The sequence below is a fragment of the Sphaeramia orbicularis genome, chromosome 5 (assembly GCF_902148855.1).
Source record: "Sphaeramia orbicularis chromosome 5, fSphaOr1.1, whole genome shotgun sequence".
In the NCBI taxonomy this organism is placed as follows: domain Eukaryota; kingdom Metazoa; phylum Chordata; class Actinopteri; order Kurtiformes; family Apogonidae; genus Sphaeramia; species Sphaeramia orbicularis.
The window spans coordinates 44,812,908-44,827,688 of NC_043961.1; the positions used below are offsets into that span (position 1 = coordinate 44,812,908).

Below are 14,781 nucleotides of genomic sequence, written 5' to 3' on the forward strand. Positions count from 1 at the left end.
TTGCAAATTTGCATCATATCTAAATTTCTATGCACTTTCTATGCATTCAGGCATTAAGGGGTTAAACCAATAACTTACTACAGGGGGCTACCATCACTACAGGATGAGTGTTTACTCTGACTGGAATAAGACTGATGCAGTGCAAATAGTATGCATCTGTATCAATCCCCACTTACAATGAAAAGGCTGAATCAAAATGTAGAATTCTGTATGTAGCTGTGAAATGTGATGTTTTAATGGTGCTTTTCTGGGCTTTAGTTGTGTTGCTTATAATTCCCTGCGCTTGGTTAAATATGCAAGGGGTAAGTTGTGTCACCTTATCAGTGAAAAGCACTTTGACGGTGAGGCGTCCGGCAGCAGGAGGGATGTACTTCACTGTAAATGTGTCGTTGGCATTGGGAATGATGTCAAAGTCCACATCGGCCTCCTTATCACCGACCATGTTGGCGTCACATTTAATACCCACACTGACGTCACCTGTAGGACAGACAGAGCATATTCTGTGGAATCAGTTGCTCATAAACTGTCGGTGTGTGAGTGTACTTCATATTTTGGAAGCAGTGGAGGAGGGATAATTCAGGTGGTTTAGTTTGTACAGTCTCTACTCATCTCTGTTAGGGTGTTGTGTGTAGTATTTTATTTTGGAGCAAAGTATACAACAAAAGACTGTGGAATCACTTTGGACATTACATTACAGACTAAATATCAAAATGTCTGTCACTTTTCAATGACCAATATAATACAGTAGCTTCCATGACTAGTTACCACCTTGAAAAATATGAACAGAGGTGCACTTTAATTCATTTTACTGGATGGCTATTTTAATTTCACTTCAAATATTCACAGTAACAGGTATACTCATTGACTTTTAATAAGCACTGAGAATAAAGTCTGGCACTTGCCTGCACATTTGCACGACATCAAACTGATCAACACCAAAAAACCAAAAACAAAAACAACTTACAACACTAGCATCGTTTTCTTTTAAAGTTATTATGAACACAATCCTGCTGAGGACAGTGAATGCACAAATTTACAAAAGGGGAAAGTCTGAACACCACAATGTATTTTTCAAAAATCTCAGACGTGTGATGACCAGTAAGCAGATTTGTTTCATGCTTCTTTAAACTAGTTATTAAATACTGTAAAATATACATCTAAAATTATCTCTTTTCAGGTCACCAAACATCTAAAACAGAACCTGTTTGTTGATTGTGATAATTTCATTGGGAATATGTCTTTCCAGTCTATGACAACCAGGTTCACTATACTTTATATCAATCCTTTTTATATGTTATATGTTAATAATGCATATAGCTGTCCTGGCAAGCTATTTTTATTGTTGTTACTGATTGTAACAGTAACAAAAAATATCTAAAATGCAACCCGTTTATTTGTTGTGATCATTTCATTGTGAATATGTCTTTTCAGTCTGTGCCAACCAGGCTCACTTTGTTTTAAATCAGTTCTTTTTATATTTTATTTAATAATGCATATAGTTGTCCTGGCAAGTTATTTTCTATGATTGTTCCTGGTTTTGCACATATATGGTGCATAGTTTTAATAAAACTTGTCTTCAGGTCAATCAGTCAGGAAAGGTTTTGGCCATAAATTATGGACCATAATTATCCAGCGTCTTTGGATGTAATGTTACTCTTTACCACCAGGAGGCACTTAATTATTTGGTTTTCAGCTCTTCCCACATTGAATGTGTGGTGTTCTGATGCACATTGACATGAGTGCCAATGTAAACAGAGCGGCTCAGAGTGTTAGAACAGAGGAATTCAGAGTGTGAGAGGAATGAGACAGGAAACTATGTCAGACAACAGGTCTGAGTCTTCATAAATCATTGACACATGAAAACTCCTCAACACTAGAGGGAGGGACCTACTAAGATGAAGGAAGACAGTTGTGTGGACATTATTAGCCGTAAAATGAATGAAGGAGCCATCAAAACTGTAGGGTCAGCTCCAAAACAAATAATATTAGTAATAACTTGGACTTATACAGCGCCTTTCTTGATACCCAAGGTCACTTAACAAAGGAAAAAAGGAGGGGGAAATGGGGAGTGGGGGTTAGAGGTCAAAGGACTTGGTGAAATGATTTGAGGTGCTTTTTCAGCATGGGTAGGGATGGGGAAGAGCGGATGTGAATGTCATGTAAATGTCGACAACAATCAAAAAATAAAGTAGATTTATAGGTTTTATCCAATAGTTAGATTTTTTTGAGGGGAAGTTAATGGATAAACACACAGAACAAATTAAATTAAAGCCGAAAGCGGCACTTGAAGGCCCTCGCCACGGGCATGTCCAGCGCAAGTATGTCCATCATTCAGCAGGTGTGCTTTAGCACCTGCTAAAGCAGTGATTCAAATTTGAGGCAAATCAGGGTTCGTATGTCCGAACTGAGAAAATTTTTGTAAAGGTAAATTTGTAGGGGACGCTATGGAGCCAAAATTCAATTTCTTCCATTGAATGGGTGTAGGCCTGCGAGATGTAGCACTGAGTCAAATTTGAGCCAAATCGGCATTCGTATGTCTGAACTGAAGCAATTTTCATAAAAAATAAATTTGTAGGGGGAGCTATAGTGTGAAATTTAAATTTCTTCCAATAAATGGGTGTAGGCCTGGGAGATTGACCACAGATTCAAATTGGAGCCAAATCGGTTCCTACCCGTATTGTTCGTATGTCTCAACTGATGCAATTTTTGTAAATGTAAATTTGTAGGGGGCGCAATAGTGCAAAATTTACATCTTGTCCAATAAATGGTTGTAGGACTGGGAGTATCAACACTGAGACAAATTTGAGCCACATTGGTGATCGTATGTCCGAAATGAAGGAATTTCTGTAATGGTAAATTTCCGAAAAAACTTTGCAAAGTTTGCAACCTTGTTGCACAAAAACAGTCACATCGATCCCTGTTTTTGTTTGTCTCCTGATGATGAATCTGTGTACTAATTCTCGTGGCTTTACAACGAACTTTACGTTGGACGTGGTCCCATTGGCGTAATGTATTTCCTCTTTTCAAAGGGGTGTTGCCACAGCACTTCTTTACTGACATCTACGAAACCTATATGTAAATTCAATTTCATGCACTTCTGAATTTAGGGCAAAATTTGGTGAGTTTTTGTAAATGTTGAGGGGGTCAAATTTAAGCTCAAAGGGTAGGAGAAAGAAAAATAAACAAATAATTAAAAAAAAAATAAATAATAATCTGAGCAAGAACAATATATCCGTTTTCGTGGCAATGACTTATTTGGCTTTATTTGAAAGCTCTTGAGGTCCCCCCACATCTCCATGGGGTCCAGTGTCATATGCCGTGCACTTACACACACATGACTGACCCTAACTGGGCGTGACCCATTGACACCCATTCATTCCAAGCAGGTGTAAATATGTGGTTTGCGTACATGACATGTACATGTTCGGAAAGGTCTCACTGCCGTGAATGTGAATATGTGTGAGAGTGGCGAAAGGCAACCGCGTCACTGGCGATTTCGTCCCCATGCGCCCACTGCAGACTCAATAGGCCCTGCACCGCCTTTACTCGGCTCGGGCCTAATAATAATAATCTGAGCAGGAACAATATATCTGTGTTCATGGCAACCATGTATTTGGCCGTATTTGAAAGCTCTCGAGGTCCCCCACGTCCAGTGTCTCATGCCATTCACTTTCACACACATGACTGACACTGACTGGATGTGGCCCATTGACTCCCATTCATTCACTAGTGGTTTTGTCCCCATGAGCCCACTGCGGACTCAATAGGCCCTGCGCCGGCATAACTCGGCTTGCGCCTAATAATCTGAGCAGAAACAATATATCCGTTTTCTCGGCAACCATGTATTTGGCTTTATTTGAAAGGTCTCGAGGTCCCCCATGTCCCCGTGGGGTCCAGTGTCTCGTGCCGTGCACTTACACAAACATGACTGACCCCGACTGAGTGTGGCCCATTGACTCCCATTCATTCCAAGCAGATGTAAATATGTGGTTTGTGTACATGTTCGGAAAGGTCTCAGTGCTGTGAATGTGAATATGAGTGAGAGTGACGACAGTGGCGAAAAGCGACCTTGTCACTGGCATTTTCATCTCCATGCGCCCACTGCGGACTCAATAGGCCCTGCACCGGCGTTATTTGGCTCGGGCCTAATAATCAAGAGAAAGATGCATAAAAGACCAGTTTATCAACAAACAAGTGTTTGCTGCTCACTTAAAAATGAAAGTAGTGAAACTGATGTCATTCTGACAGATTACAATCTAGACTACTCCAGTTTTAAACGGTCACAGACAGTACATTTAACACAACAGCTGATATTACTATAACTGTACAGGGTGGGGAAGCAAAATTTACAATGAACATTTAGTTGTTTTTTCTCAGCAGGCACTACGTCAATTGTTTTGAAACCAAACATATATTGATGTCATAATCATACCTAACACTATTATCCATTCCTTTTCAGAAACTTCTGCCCATATGAGTAATCAGGAAAGCAAACGTCAAAGAGTGTGTGATTTGCTGAATGTACTCGTCACACCAAAGGAGATTTCAAAAATAGTTGGAGTGTCCATAAAGACTGTTTTGTAATGTAAAGAAGAGAATGACTATGAGCAAAACTATTACGAGAAAGTCTGGAAGATACTATTAAAGAAGAATGGGAGAAGTTGTCACCCGAATATTTGAGGAACACTTGCGCAAGTTTCAGGAAGCGTGTGAAGGCAGTTATTGAGAAAGAAGGAGAACACATAGAATAAAAACATTTTCTATTATGTAAATTTTCTTGTGGCAAATAAATTCTCATGACTTTCAATAAACTAATTGGTCATACACTGTCTTTCAATTCCTGCCTCAAAATATTGTACATTTTGCTTCCCCACCCTGTATAAGAATTGCATGTGTTAATATTAGGCCTGTAATGGTACACAAAATTTTCGGTTCGGTACATTTTCGGTTTTGAAAGCCACAGTTCGTTTTTTTTTCTTCAGTTCAGTAGGGGAAGAAAGAAAACCCTTCAAAATGTCTTTAATGCATTTACAAATTTTTGACCATGTTCCCCCCAATTTTTGGAGACAACAGAATATAGAAAAACAGGAATAATATAATTCTGCTGCTATAAATTAAATAGAAAATAAAATAAAATATTACTAAATGCATTTTAAACATTAATATTGCACTTTTCCCTGAAAGGGAGTTTTGAACAAACAACAAAAATCTAATCACAGTTCTGTCAGTTCACATTCTGCATAAAAATAAGAGAAAAAAAAATCCACAAGAAGTGCAACATTAAAAAGAGGGTAAACTAGTATTCTCTTTTAATAAATTCAAGAGCAACATTGACACCAAAATTAACCAAATTATTTATTCTAAGACAGATAAACTGTTCACGCAGGGTGTGATTTGTCAAAAACATGGGGGGGGGGGGGTCCATAAGTCCACAAGTGTGGTCCATAAGTAACGTAACTAACGCTGGCATGAAACAAAAGTGAAACTTTACATACTTTCAATGGCCAACTCCCAGGTTTTTTTTTTTTTTTTTCTTTATTAACTCCCGGGTTCTATTCCTCTATTATACAGCGTGTGAGTGTGAGAGAGAGAGAGACACAGAGAAAGAGCTAGTGTAAGTGTTTTAAAACTACCATAGTTCATATGCGGCAAACACTGTTTGTCTTATCAACGTCTCTTTCACCGGGACCTGATGTGATCCCAAACGGGACTGTAATGATGGCGGTGGGTCTTCAATCTCTTCCTTCCAGGTTGATATCTTTTTTTTTTTTTTTTTTACCTTATATCAGCTGCTATTTCATATTTCGGGTCAATGTGCACTCCTTCAATATGTCCATGTGAAACTTGCGGATTTAAAGTTCTGCATCGAATGACATCTTTCGTTCCTTTTTCTTTTTCTCAACATACGTTTTGGTATAGCTGTGTACCAAACCGAACCGGTGCGTACTGAAACGGTTCAGTTTGGTATGTGTACCGTTACAGGCCTAGTTAATATTTATCGAGTAGTTTAAATGACTTGGTGGAGTTGAACATGAGTCCATCCACTTGGCGTTTTCAGTTAGCATTAGTTTGGTGTGTTTCACTTGCACCTCACTCAGCTCTCTTTAGTCCCATTTTATTATATATATATATATATATATATATATATATATATATATATATATATATATATATATATATATATATATATATCCTTCATTTAACAAGGTAAAAAAAGCCTCATTGAGATTACAAATCTCTTTTTCAAGAGTGACCTGGCCAAGAAAGGCAGCATAACATACAGTTTCTGACAAGACAAGACATAATCAACAGGGATGCACCGATACCACTTTTTTTCAGACCGAGTACGAGAACTTACATTTGAGTACTTGCCAATACCGAGTACCGATAAGAGTATTTAATAATCCTATTCCAGTTCTTAATTCCTTTTGTAAATGTGCTTTATTGTCATTGTCATTGGTCTAACTGGAACAAAGTGCTGCTACTGACATTTAATGTGTTGGAATGAGTGTTTCTCAATTAATCCACTAGGGGGCGCCGCTCTTAATTAACCATACTAGACTAATACCACGAAGAGGGGTAAAGTTTTTTGAGAAGAAGAAGAAGAAAGTCACTCACAACAAACATGGAGATGACAGAGGCAACACTAATGTGATACTAATATTGCAGCATTTTCTCTAGTGAGGTTTAAAAGCGAAGCTTCAGCAGGTAGAGAAAAGATAGATGAGCTATAAGTTTCGTTTTCACTTCCGCTGGCGGCAGTCCGCACTGCTCCGTACCCCTCTCTGTCTGGGTACGCATCTGCCAGCACCTGGAAAACGGATGGAATGTACGCAGAGGACAGACAGAATGCTCTGTCCGTATCTGTCTGTGTCTTTAACGTTACTTGCAGTTAACGTTACTTTTATCACCGTCATTTATTTTGAAAAATCTCCACACTCCCCACACATTATTCCCCTGCCGCGTACCTGCTGCACTGAACTGTGAATGTCACACGGCCGTAAGTGGTATCGGTGCATTTGTATTGGATTACTTTTACGAGTATGAATATGAGTACACACACTGAGTATCGGAGCCGATACCCGATACTCGTATCGGAATCGGTGCATCCCAAATAATCAACACATAATACAAAAACGTACAATCGATAGTTACAAAACAATGATTTGTGCAAGTTTAAAAACAGTTACACTGACCAAGCTCACCGATTTCACGCTCAATTAAAATAGCTTTAAATTCACCTATAGTAACAAGTTCGGACAGATTTTGGTTGTTTTGCAGGGCATTCCATGCAGAGGGGGCAGTATATTGACATGCAGTCTTACCCAACTCTTTTCTGGCTCTAGGAACCACCATCAGTGTGATTTTCTGCGAATGAAGAGCATACTGTTGTTGGTTTTTCTGCATACAAGTACAGAGGTGAGATGGGAGGAGCCAGATAATACATTTGTAAATGAAAATCAACTGAAGAGACCACCTATGAACATACAGGGAATCCAGCTGTAGCATACAAAATGCAACGGTGAACGCGATTTCCACGGCCAGTCATAAAATGTAAGGCACAGTGGTAGACAGTGTCCAGCTTTTTAAAAATATTTTCAAATGCATTCATGAAAAGAAGATCACCATAATCCATTAGGGGTGAAAAAAAAAAAAGTAGCAGAAATTTATCGTTTCCTTGTATGAACTAGGAAAGAGGATTTGTTTCTGAAGAGGAAACCAAGTTTTAGCTTTAGTTTATGAACTAGATGTTCAATGTGCTGCTTAAAGGACAGATATTCATCAATAATAATGCCTAAGTATTTGTAAGATGATTATGGGCATGTGTTTCAAGAAAGCGTACAAGACCATTGGACAAATCAGTGGGTTACATCACAGTATTACTAGGCCTTCAGTGCAACAAGTGTTATAATCAAGAAGTCACTTCCTTACTACAGAGTTAATATGTTTTCCATTTTTAATTACTGGGCATTTTTTTATATTGTCTGCACATGTGAAGGTAATGCATAATTGTAATCTTACTCTGCACAGGGTTTCTACAGGTTTCAAGTTAAGGTCAAGGTCAAGGTTACTTTATTTATACCTGTAGGTAGATTTGTTTTGCAGTCTAGGTGATTGCCTTGGCATTACAACAACACATACATTGAACATGCAAGACAGGCACTTGATCATGCTTACAGACAGGACCAAAAGACAGGACAAAAAGTGCTCAGTGTTCCACCATTCATCGGTATAGCAGCATGATTAAGTAAAAGAATAAAATAAATAAGATCAAATAAATAACAACAAGATGCAATAAAAACACAATAAAAAACAGAAAAGATAAAATAAAAACAATCTGGGATAAAAACCAGGATAAGAACATAAAATTTAAAAATTTGAAGTCACAATAATAATAAATAGAGAAAAGAAATGGAATAAATAACTAAATAAGTTGGTAAAGTGCCACGTCACCATTTCTTATTGAGCTCAGTGACAGCGACAGGAACAAAGCTATTTTTATAACGCTGTGTCCTGCACCTTGGGACTAAGAATCTCCGTCCAGAGGAAAGGAGTTGAAATTCACCTCGTAAAGGATGGGAGTCATTGTTAAGAACTGATGAAGCCATCCTCTGTACCTGTTTAGTGTACAGGGAGGCGGGACAAGATTGGGACTCACCAATCAGGCGACTGGACCATCTCACTATTTGATTTAGTGAGGTTCTCTCTGCAAGTGAGGTCTGACCGAACCACACCACCAGACAAAAAGATAAAACAGACTCAATAAAGGAACGATAAAACAAAGTAAAAATGGTTCGGTCAATGTGGAAGTGTGCCAGTTTCCTAAGGCAGTGGAGGCGCTGATGGCCCTTTTTACACACAGATCTGCAGTTTTCATTAAAACTCAGTTTTTCATCAATTATCGTCCCAAGGTATTTGTATGATTGCACTTGTTCTATAGTCTGACCTTTAATTAAAGTGACTCCGTGCCTGTCCTGTTTTTTCCTAAAATCAATGATCATATCTTTTGTTTTAGATATGTTCAGGTGAAGGTAGGACTCCTCACACCACTGGACAGTCGTCAATGACAGGGCCGTGACTGGTCTCGCCCTCTTTGAGCAGGCTGACAATGACTGAGTCATCAGCATACTTAATGATGGTCCTGTTATCATATTCACTCTGACACGTATTTGTGTAGAGAATGTATAATAATGGTGACAGGACACAGCCTTGAGGAGAACCAGTGGAGGAGAACCAGTGGAGGAGAACCAGTGGAGGAGAACACTGGGTTGGACAGAACCCCATTCATCCTCACTCTTTGGGACCTGTCTGTTCTAATCTAAAATCCAGCCCATCAGATTTTTACTAATCTTAAACTGTTCTAAAAGCCTTTTAATTAAAATGTGGGGCTGGATTGTGTTAAAAGTGGAGGAGAAGTCTGTAAATAAAAGCCTTGCAGATGCCCCTTGACCCTCCACATGTTTAAAAATCATGTTTAAAAGAGTCAGTGTGGCGTTTTCCACTCCTCTGCTGTATGCAAACTGCGTAGGATCCAACTCATGTTCAGTCTCCTTTAAAATCACAGTCTTAACCAGTTTCTCAAAGACTTTCATGACTACTGAGGTGAGAGCGACAGGCCTAAAGTCATTCAAAGTTTTTGGATGGCTGGATTTAGGGAAAGGGACCACGACAGCATCCTTCCAGGGAGTGGGCACATGCTGTGTCTGCAAGGACTTATTAAAAATAAACTGAAATACAGGACTGAGTTCATCAGCACAGGATTTAATAAGACGACCACTGATGTTGTCAGGACCCTGGCTCTTGTTCATCTTCACAGAACTGAAAGCCTTTCTGACATCGTTCAGTTCAATGGTAGAATGCTGACTGTCCTTCAGGTCCTGTTTCAGCTCTAAAATGTCTTTACTAAAATCAAAAGAATTAAAACGAACATAAAAACTGTTAAGAGCATTTGCAAAATCTCTGAATTAAAACTGTCTAAAATGGTCTGCCTGCTGCTCTGAAGGCCTACAATGGTTTTCATACATGACCATGCAGAGCCAAGATTGTTTGCAGCCATCTCATTTTCAAGAGCCGTTTTATGTTGTTCTGCTTTCAAAATCTCAATTTTCAAGTCTTTGGTGGCTGACTGAAGGTCAGAGACAGCCCCTTCTTTGAAAGCCAATTTCTTGCTCTTCAGACAGGTTTTAACATTTTTTGTGACCCATGGCTTGTTGTTAGGGTGCACTTTAACATGCTTACAGGGTATAATTATGTCTTTACAGAAAACGGCATAAGAGCTGGTGTCATCCACTAGAGCATCCAGATCATCCCCACAACACTGAATAAAAACGTCCCAATCTGTACATTTAAAGCATTCCTGCAGGAAGAGCACAGATTCCTCTGACCACATCCCAATGTCCTTAGTCCTTATTTTCTCTCATTTTAAAACAGTCTTATAGGTGGGCAGGAGATGCACACAGTTGTGGTCAGCAGATCCCAAAGGAGGAAGAGGGAGGGATTTATAAGCATCCTTCACCGACCCATAACAAAAGTCCAATATTTTATCCCGTCTGGTAAAACAGGATATATACTGATAAAAGTTTTTCAGGGTTGTTTTCAGAGAGACGTGGTTAAAATCACCCATTATAAAGTTCGGGGCAGAGGGACTGCAGCCCCTGCACTGCCTCTGCGATGATGCTGCAGGCAGAGGGGGGGTGAGCCTTCAGGTGAATGTAGACTGTAGTGATAAAAAATTGAGGAAACTCACGGGGGAGGTAGAATGGGCGCAGCGACACCGATAAAAGTTCCACGTCTGGCGTGCAGATCCGCTGTCTGACAGTCACAGCACTACAGTACCGTTTGTTGACATACAAACACACTCCACCTCCCTGGGTCTTCCCCGTTACCTCCGAGTCCCGATCCAAACGAAATGGAGCTCCAAATCCGTCGACTGATAGGTCGGCATCCTGGTCCTGCTCCGTCAGCCATGTCTCAGTGAAGGCCATCACACCGCAGTTAAATTTAATACTTGGGGGGGGGGGGGGCTTTTATCACAGTTATATCTAATAAATGAAACAGTGATATTACATATATTATTACGTTATTGGCTCAGTTATTACATTTGCAAATTTTTTTTTCTTTTCCGGGCCAATAAGGTCAGCCAATACCATAATAAGTTAGTTATAGCATTATTGGTTCAAGACTTTTATTACATTATTGACCAGTTATTCCGTTATTAGCCGATTACATTTTAAAAATGGCAAATTTATTACGGTTGTTATGTTATCAGTCGTTCATACGTTACTGCTTCTACACAGCTTTCTCAGGCAACGACTGCATTTGTATTGGGCTGAATGTTCTGTGATTTTTTTCTCACTAGGGGCTCACAGGTGGAACTGAGTAAACCAGGGGTCTCCAACCTTGTATCTTCTGTGAGCTACTTTTACATAATGAAGTTGTCAGAGAGCTACTCAAATTTATCAACATTTATTTACATAGCTAATTTTCATACATGCACATAGTAAGTTTGTAACATTGTATTCTTTCCTTCTTTATTATTTTGTTTATTTACATTTCTTTGTTTTACCATTTACAGTACTTAAAAGGTGCTAATATGAAACTACGTTTTTATTTAATTCAATTAAAAAGAGAACACCTTTGTGCACATAAATCCAGGATCACTATATTCCTTCTATAGAGTCTGCACACCGGAGTGAAACCCAGAGCCTCTGGAGTGAAACCCAGAGCCTCTGGGTTTCACTCCAGTGGCCAGAGGCACCTGTTCAGGTCCAACTCCAGCTGTCTGACTGCATCCACAGATAGCACACACCCTCCTTGCCACAGTGTTTGCACCAAGCTGGACATCAGCAAAACTGGACACAATCTCCATCTTATTTCTATGGTCCCAGTTGGAATAAGGATCCCACTACCACAGTATATAGCCTCTAATTATACTGCCATCAGTGAAGGGTTTTGTGTGCTTGGCTAGGATGTGTGCCACTTTAATGATGCCTCAGTTGAAGCCCTGGCTTCTTGGTGGATTTAGTGAACATGCATTGTTGTTTTTGGAGCATAGTTTTCAGCTCTATTACCTTCTTTTCATGGAAGCTGCTTCCCATTGGAAAATCTTGTGAAAAGTTGCTGTGAACTTCAGTGAAATGCTGCTTCACATTGCATATTTGACCGATTGCCAGGCTCTTGCCACAGATCAGACACCCACACACACTTGTCTTTCAGATTTGTGAAACATAGGTCTGCGTCCCATTGTTTATGAAAATAAGACCTACCATATCAAATGTAATACTTTTTAAAGACTTTTTTAAGTCTCTCTCTCTCTCTCTCTCTCTCTAAAATAGAGGGGATTGTGGTTTTATTATACAGTGTGGCAGCAGACAAAGGCTGTGGCAAGCTGTGGCTGTAAGCTAGCTGGGGCCAGTCAAGGAGGTAATCCCCAAACCCACTGGTGGACACCAAAGGTGAGGGGAGCAGTTAAACAGAAGGAGGAGGCCTACAGGGCGTGGCTGTCTTGTGGGTCTCTGGAAGCAGCCGACTGGTACCAGCGGGCCAAGTAGTGCACAGCTTTCGCGGTCACTAAAGCAAAAACTCGGGCATGGGAGGAGTTTGGTGAGGACATGGAGGAAGACTACCGATTGGCTCCAAAGAAGTTCTGGCAAACTTCAGGGGTGGAAGGTGTAAATCGCCCACACTGTGTACAGTTGGGATGGGGAGCTGCTGATGTCAACTGAGGACATAGTCGGGCAGTGTAATGAATACTTTGAAGAGCTCCTCAATCCACCAACATACATTCCATGGAGGAAACAGAGCCGAGAGACCAGGAGACAGATGGACCAATCTCTGGGGCAGAAGTTGTCGAGACAATGAAAGTTCTCCATGACAGCAGAGCCCCGGGGGTTGATGAGATCTGCCCCAGGTATCTCAAGGCTCTGAATGTTGTAGGGATGGGTTGTCTTGGCTGACACACCTTTGCAACACTGCATGGACATCAGGGGCGGTGCCTTTGGAGTGTCAAACTGGGGTGGTGGTCCCCATCTTTAAGAAAGGTGACTAGAGGGTGTGTTCCAACTATGGGGGGATCACACTCCTCAGCCTCCCTGGTAAGGTCTATGCTGGGGTACTGGAGAAGAGGGTACGGTCAGTAGTTGAACCTTAGACAGAGGAGGAGCAATGCGGTTTTCGTCCCAGACGTGGAACCGTGGACCAGCTCTATACCCTTGCTAGGGTGCTGGAGAGGGCATGGGAGTTTGCTCATCCAGTCCACATGTGTTTTGTGGATTTAGGGAAGGCTTATGACCGTGTCTCCAGGGGCTTCCTGTGGGGGGTGCTCCAGGAGTACAGGTTGGATGGCCCCTTGCTAGCGGCCATTCAGTCCCTGTACCGAAGGAGCGCGAGCCTGCGCCGCATAGCCATAGTCGGACCTGAGGTGAGGGTTAGACTCCACCAGAGTTGTCCTTTGTCACAGGTTCTGTTCATAACTTTTATGGACAAAATTTTTTGGTGCAGCCGGGTGGTGGAGGGGTTCGAGTTCAGTGGTGGGAGGATCTTGTCTCTGTTTTTTGCAGATGATGTGGTCCTCTTAGCTGCATCAAGCAGCAACCTCCAGCTCTTGCTGGGGCAGTTCTCAGCTGAGTGTGAAGCAGCTAGGATGAAGATCAACACCTCCAAGTCTGAGGCCATGGTCCTCAGCAAGAAGAGAGTAGAATTCCCACTCCGTGTCGGGGAGGAAGTCCTACCTCAGGTGGAGGAGTTTAAGTATCTCAGGATCTTGTTCATGAGTGACAGTAGGATGGAACGGGAGATCGACAAGCAGATCAGGGTGGCAGCTGCAGTTAAGTGGATGCTAAACCACTCTGTTGTGGTGAAGAATAGACTTGCACCAATTAATCAGCCATGCTCAGAAATTGGTGGATTTCCACGTGCTCAGCCATGACTGGCCTGTTAGTCTGAAATTGACTGATTTTGAGTGCAGGCCAAATTTCTGCTGCACCGCATAGCCAGACCTGGGGTTGTTTCTAGATAGTCAGTCATATATGAGGTGACAATCAGGAATGTGAAGGGGGCACAGATTGCTGACTGAGGTGGCGACGAGAGGGGGGTTTACACAAGGGGGTTGTGTTCTGTGCTGTACGTACCTCACACTGAGTACACGGACACCACCATATGACTGTAGAAAGTGAAACTTAAGACACTTTGGTAATCCTCCAAGTCCCCCGCTGTTGTGCACATCATTTTCCTTTTCCCTACCTTCAGAAACTTTCATTTGAGGGGGCAGGACGTTTGTTTAAGGGGGCATTGCCCACTCTCGCCCCCATGGGACCCGTGGGTAACCTGCTGATCCGCGCAATCATGATGCGTGGGTCAAGTGTTTTTTCAACCCATGTGTGCCGCTTATGTGGAATTATTTGACCCACCCCCGCAAATACAGTGGCATCCATTAGACCTACCCCATCTCAACCCACTGATCTGCACATGACTACAAAGCAGGTAGAAGTTGTAAATGTATAAATGGTGTTCCTATCCTTTCAGTGCAGGGGTTCATCCTGTGCTCCACATATGTAGAGGCACTTTTTTTCCAAGGTTCTGTAAGAATAATTAAAAGAAAAATTGGGATGCAGTGTGTAATATGTATGGTCTATGATAATGTATTACTAAAGCAGATGGTCTGAGCCATGTCAGAATAAAAATTGGGTGTGCATGATAATTTTCCTTCCAATATTATAATTTTCAGCTGCTGGTACAGGACTCACTAAAAACCAGGAGTTTCAATCAATACACGTGTTTTCG

General features: G+C 41.1%; 1 protein-coding gene across 1 annotated transcript in view; it reads right to left on the reverse strand.

Annotated features, from left to right (window-relative positions):
- flnba (filamin B a) overlaps positions 1-14,781 on the reverse strand; it is a 290,646-nt gene that overhangs the window by 152,585 nt on the left and 123,280 nt on the right. Inside the window, 1 exon segment of the mRNA XM_030135348.1 lies at positions 317-477. Coding sequence (XP_029991208.1) covers positions 317-477 — 161 coding nt within the window.